Raw genomic sequence first — 6,472 nt, 5'->3', positions numbered from 1 at the left:
AAGAGAAAATTATTATTACAAAAAATTAGAAACAATAAATTTTTTCGCATCTCGCGCAATTAATAAAATTATATAAACAACAATTTTTTAAAGGATCTGTAAAAAACAAACTTCATAACCGTTAAAATCATTTCTCTATCATTTGGTTTTAATAATATCGAAGCGTACTATGCATATCGAGTCGTTTCATGAAAAATTTTTGATGACCATTGATGATGGATTATTGAATGCTTTTACGATAACTATCATTTTGGAATCTGCGTTAATAAATATTAATAAATGTAGAATAAATGTTAAAACTCATGGATTCAATAATTATATATGAAATTGTTAATAATTAGATATATACGATTGTTATATTGTTAGTATATTAAAGATTTATCTATTTTTATATACCTGTTAAAAAATAAAATGTCAACTGTAATTCAAGTAATCAATTTTCTTTATTTTTGCCGCAAATGATAAAAAATTTATTATTTCTATTTTTTTGTAATAAATAATTTTTTCTTTCCTGTATATATTTAAAAATTAAAAAAACTGGGTTGAGTACTTTGTACGCACGTAAGAAGTTATACTTCTTTGGCGTACCAAAACGAATATAACTTCAATAACATTTAAAAAACTTCAAAAAAAAACTTCAACGAAAAAAAAATAACTTAAAAGAAAATAATTACTATTACATTATATAAGAAAGAATAACAAAGTAAAAAAAATATAAAATATAGATATCAGTCCACAGTAAATGTAAATGAGATATATCGAATTACTTTATGCGTCAACAGCCATGGCGCGGTTACAGCATTAGTTCTCGCTCGAACATTTAGTATAGCAGCGCTGAGTACGATTTGTATTTGGGGTGACTCGCTTGAGATAAAAGGGGAAGAAAAAAAAAAAAGACAACTTCACGTATACTTCAATCGCTTTGCCGCGCGTCGTTAAAACCGACAACTTCCATGGTGTCGTTCTCCAGACGCTCCGAACAAAAACACTCAAAACTACATTTTCCCAACGCGCCAAAAAGACGTTTACTTCAAAAAAAATATTATACGTAAGTGTATTGCTATTTACATTTCTACGGATTTATAAGGTCTTGAAAAAATGTTGAAATCATGGAAGTATTACATGTTCTTAAATTTAAAAGAATTAAGTATTTCGAATCGTTTATCTTGTAGTTAAATGGAAATTTCTTATATAATAAAAAATTAGAAATCAAAAGTAATCGGAAACACCGGAATAGATATCTTTTAAATAAAAGTACAATGAAAATGCTTCATAAGTAAAAGCATTTTTTTCTAATTTAATGGCATAATAAATCTTTAAGTATAATTAAACAGTGCGGTTAAACCAAAAATTTTAAATAAAATTTTTCGAGTCACAAAGAGTACTTGTGTTTAAATAGTTTTATCTTGTTCATTTTATGAGATTTCCATTGACCAATAGTTATTCTTACTCTTTGAAAATCTCATACGTATCCTGAATCGTTCTAATGCAACCTTCTCCTTACAATCTAATTAATTATTGTTAAGATCTTAAATAATCTTCAAGTCAAGCTAGTCATAAATGTTCTTTAGAATATAATGGAATAGGTATCCGAAATCGTTTATCCTATAGTTCAAACGGATATTTCTTATATAAAAACAATTAGAAGCCAAAGGTCATCGAATTCCGTGGGAAAGATTTTCTTTAAATGAAAGTACAATGAAATGTTCCATACGTAAAAGCATTTTATTTGCTAATTCAATGGCATAAATAAATATTTAAGCATAATTTAACAGTGCAGTTAACCCAAGAAAATTTAAATAAAAATCTCTCGAGTTACAAAGAGTACTTGTTTTGAAATTGATTCATCTTGTTCTTTTTATGAGATTTCCATTATTCAATTGTTATTCTTACTTTTTGAAAATCTCATACGTATCCTGAGTCGTTCTAATGCAACCTTCTCCTTAGAATCTAATTAATTATTGTTAAGATCTTGAAAAAATCTTCAAGTAAAGCTAGTAATAAATGTTATTTAGAATATAATGAAATAGGTATCTGAAATCGTTTATCCTATAGTTCAAACGGAAATATATTTCTTATATAAGAATCAATTAGAAGTCAAACGTCATCGGATTCCGTGGGAAAGATTTCTTTTAAAGTAAAGTAGAATGACAATGCTTCATACGTAAAAGCATTTAATTTGCTAATTCAATGGCATAAATTAACATTTAAGCATAATTTAACAGTGCAGTTAAACCAAGAAAATTTTAAATAAAAATCTCTCGAGTTACAAAGAGTACTTGTTTTGAAATTGATTCATCTTGTTCTTTTTATGAGATTTCCATTATTTAATTGTTATTCTTACTTTTTGAAAATCTCATACGTATCCTGAGTCGTTCTAATGCAACCTTCTCCTTACAATCTAATTAATTATTGTTAAGATCTTGAAAAAATCTTCAAGTCAAGCTAGTAATAAATGTTCTTTAGAATATAATGAAATAGGTATCTGAAATCGTTTAGCCTGTAGTTCAAACGGAAATATTTCTTATATAAGAATCAATTAAAGTCAAACGTCATCGGATTCCGTGGGAAAGATTTCTTTTAAAGTTAAGTAGAATGATAATGCTTTATACGTAAAAGCATTTAATTTGCTAATTCAATTGCATAAATTAACATTTAAGCACAATTTAAAAGTGCAGTTAAACCAAGAAAATTTAAATAAAATCTCTCGAGTTACAAAGAGTACTTGTTTTGAAATTGATCATCTTGTTCTTTTTATGAGATTTCCATTATTTAATTGTTATTCTTACTTTTTGAAAATCTCATACATATCATGAATCGTTCTAATGCAACCTTCTCCTTACAATCTATTAATTATTGTTAAGATCTTGAAAAAATCTTCAAGTAAAGCTAGTAATAAATGTTATTTAGAATATAATGAAATAGGTATCTGAAATCGTTTATCCTATAGTTCAAACGGAAATATATTTCTTATTAAAGAATCAATTAGAAGTCAAACGTCATCGGATTCCGTGGAAAAGATATCTTTTATACAATACAGCATTGACAATGCAGCATAATGCATAGTAAACAAATTTAAATTTCATAACTAAATCGCATAATTAACAATTTAAATGAGACTTATTCGATTGGCTATATAAACAGCGAATCCAATGAATAGCTTTATTTGTCATACGAATAAGTGGTTGATTGTGTTGCTCGTGCTGATACATTTTGCAAATATGAATTTAGAAGGCTTGGACGATAGTGCAGTGGTCATCTCTAGAATATCGGGAAAATTTCCAAAGAGTAACAATATCAATGATTTAAGGGAAAATCTAATAAATGGAGAAGATTGCGTATCATCGGATCATACAAGATTTAAATTAGGTAAGAATATGCTTAATTTGTTTTTGTACAGAAATAAAATGTAATAATGTGCGTTATTTTTGATTCATTAAATTATTATTTATTAGGTCATTCGTGTAATGTATCATCGCGTCTAGGGCTCATCTCTAATTTAACGAAATTTGTTAAAGTTTTTTTTGGAATTAATGCAATTCAAGCAAAATATCTGACGCCAGAAGTAAGAATGGCATTAGAAGTTACGTTTAAAGCGATCATTGATGCTGGAATAAATCCTGTAGAATTACGGAACTCCGCCTGCATGATCGCAGATCAGCGATCATGTTTCCGGTCCTAAGCCCGGGAAAAGGAGGAAGGTTGTTGGATCAGGTTAGCTCCCTACCCAACGTAAAAAAACGACTATGGCTCATAGAACTGAAACTCTGCCTCGGAATAGGACTGATATACAGATGACGACACATGCAAGGAAAAGGACAACGAAATGGAAAAAAGAACATATAATGCGTCTGGCTACCTGGAACATCAAATCATTTAATAATAAATATCAAGAAACCCTGAAAGAACTGAAAGATAATAACATCGATATATGCGCCTTACAAGAAACCAAAAAGAAAGGCAAAGGACAAATACAGTACGAAGACTACTTAGTGATCTATAGTGGTGTAGAAAAACAAATCAGGGCAAAGAAGGGGTAGCCATCGCAGTATCCAAGAAATACAAAAAACAACATACAAGAGTGTATCTACATATCTTCACGAATATTGGTGGTAAAAATGAAAGCGGAAGACCAAAATTAATATAGTGTCAATTTATGCACCAGAAGATAATAAACCGAAAGAAGAAAGAGAAGCCTTCTACGACCAACTACAAATTTAGTCGGATCATTACCAAGTAACCAACAAATGATAATCCTTGGAGATTTTAACGCCCGCATCGGAAACGAAATAATACCTGGAATAAAACAAAGGTTCAACGAAAACGTGTTAAATGACAATGGAGAACTAATGACACAGCTATGCACATTTACCGAGCTAAGGATTAATAATACATTTTACAATCATAAGGAACACTATAATTTACATACAGCAACACCAGAGGCTTCAGGTCTACAATTGATTACATTGTTACCAACAGATACGTCCATCCAACCAAATATTAGATATCAGGACGTTAAATTCCGCTGATGTAGAAAGCGATCATAGCCTGCTATTAGCAAAGATAAGAATGAAGTTTAAACCCCAAAGAAATCTTGCACGAGCAACTCAAGAAGTGAAAATAAACATCGAGTCACTATGGAACTTATCAACCAACAACTATACGAGAACAGGTTGAAAGAAAAAATCGAAAAAAGCCTAATATTTAACATTGTTTATTTTTTATTTCTAGGTACTAATTGCTATGGAGACTGAAGTTATATCTCCGAATCTTCATTATTCTGAGCCTCCAGAAGAGGCCCAATTCCTTCAGGATGGACGCGTAAAAGTAATTACAGAACCAACACCTTGGATGGGTTGTTACGCTGCAGTTAACACAGCCGCTTTAAACGGTCCTTCTCTACATTATCCTAAAACGTCATTCAAAAAGAATCAAAGAAGAAAACTTTACCATATAATATGCCACGACTTTTTGTAGCTTCTTGTCGAACTCAGGAAATGATATCGTCGATCTTAGATATTGTAAGATATTTAATTTACGACCGAACTGATTAGGCAAAATGATCGTGAACTATATTCTATTTGTGTTTAGTTAAATTCGAAAAAAGGAGATGATGAATTGGCTCAATTAATTACTGATATTACTGAGAAACCATTTTCCAATTCTCTGTATTCTGGGTATACAGTAATTCCAGATTTTGAAGCAGCTGATTCAGAGCAATCGATAGAAATGGTTCAACCTAATATGTCAGTTCAATCTCGAGAGATCTGGTTCGTTTTTTCGGGGATGGGATCACAATGGATCGGAATGGGTACTACGAATTTTATATTTAAATAATTAAAAAAATGTTACATCTCTCTCTCTTTCTCTCACTCTCGCTCTCTCTCTCTCTCTCTCTCTCTCTCGTATATATTAAATGTAAAATTCTCTTTTAGGTGAATCACTAATGAAAATACCAATCTTTGCCGAAGAAATAAAAAAATGTGATGTAGTTTTAAGACCTCGAGGTTACGATATTGAGCATATTATATGCGATAAAAATCCAACAATATACGATAATATTATAAATTGCTTTCTGGGAATAGCAGCAATACAAGTTATAATATATCTAATGTTTCCTCTTCAGCAGTGTTTATTTTATCTTTTTTTTAAATGAATAATTTCGGATAATTGTTACGTAGATTGGTCTGGTAGATACTCTATATACTGTTGGTGTGAAACCGAATTACATGATCGGGCATTCTGTTGGTGAGTTGGGTTGTTCTTACGCAGATGGTTGCTTTACTGCTGAGGAAATGATTTTAAGCGCTCTTTCTCGTGGTTTGGCTTCAGTAGAAAGTGATTTGATACACGGAACGATGGCCGCAGTTGGTCTCGGTTACTAACAGTTGCGGCATTTCTGTCCTGAAGACATTGATATGGCTTGTCATAATGGACCCGACAGTTCTACCATAAGTGGACCTACCGAGTCCATAAAAGCTTTTGTAAAAGAATTACAGGTAATGCTTAGGAGATATTTTTTAATAGACATTAAAAATATTAAATTTTGAAACTATACTTATTTTTCTTTAGGGTAAAGAAATATTTGCTAAAACCGTGCCGACTAGTAATATTGCTTTTCATAGTCAATACATTTCTCCAGCTGGTCCAAAGTTTTTAGAATATTAAAAAAAGTCATCTCTCAACCAAAACATCGCAGTAAACGTTGGCTATGCACGTCTACTCCGAAAAATGAGTGGCATTTAATGAAAGCTCACCTTTCTTCACCAGAATATCATACGAATAATCTCCTTTCTCCTGTCTTATTCGAAGAATATTAACAATGTTACCAAAAAACGCTATAATGATTGAAATTTCTCCCCATGGACTTTTACAGGTTTATTTATTGAAATAAATATTTTAATACAGTTTTTTTAAATTAAATAACCTAATACTTTTCATTTATTAGGCAATTCAAAGAAAATCATTGGAC

The 6,472-nt window shown here is 30.6% G+C and overlaps 1 protein-coding gene across 1 annotated transcript; it reads left to right on the top strand.

The window, feature by feature from the left end:
• The first annotated feature begins 3,221 nt into the window (after window positions 1-3,221).
• On the top strand, window positions 3,222-5,864 carry LOC122525695 (fatty acid synthase-like). The gene is made up of 7 exons (XM_043648615.1): window positions 3,222-3,369; window positions 3,456-3,622; window positions 4,732-4,855; window positions 4,930-5,021; window positions 5,092-5,311; window positions 5,436-5,596; window positions 5,773-5,864. The coding sequence occupies exons 1-7, from the start codon at window positions 3,222-3,224 to the stop codon at window positions 5,797-5,799; spliced, it is 939 nt and encodes a 312-aa protein (XP_043504550.1). The 3' UTR covers window positions 5,800-5,864.
• Window positions 5,865-6,472: the final 608 nt, after the last annotated feature.

Source organism: Polistes fuscatus, unplaced genomic scaffold (genome assembly GCF_010416935.1).
Source record: "Polistes fuscatus isolate 324 unplaced genomic scaffold, CU_Pfus_HIC Scaffold9, whole genome shotgun sequence".
Classification (NCBI taxonomy): Eukaryota; Metazoa; Arthropoda; class Insecta; order Hymenoptera; family Vespidae; genus Polistes; species Polistes fuscatus.
Note: the sequence above shows the minus strand (reverse complement) of the source record. Positions and strands in the feature narration are given on the sequence as shown.

Coding starts and splice junctions, on each gene's coding strand:
- LOC122525695 (XM_043648615.1), top strand. CDS start 3,222: ATGAATTTAGAAGGCTTGGACGATAGTGCAGTGGTCATCTCTAGAATA. Junction 3,370..3,455: donor TCATACAAGATTTAAATTAG/GTAAGAATATGC, acceptor ATTATTTATTAG/GTCATTCGTGTAATGTATCA. Junction 5,312..5,435: donor ATCACAATGGATCGGAATGG/GTACTACGAATT, acceptor ATTCTCTTTTAG/GTGAATCACTAATGAAAATA.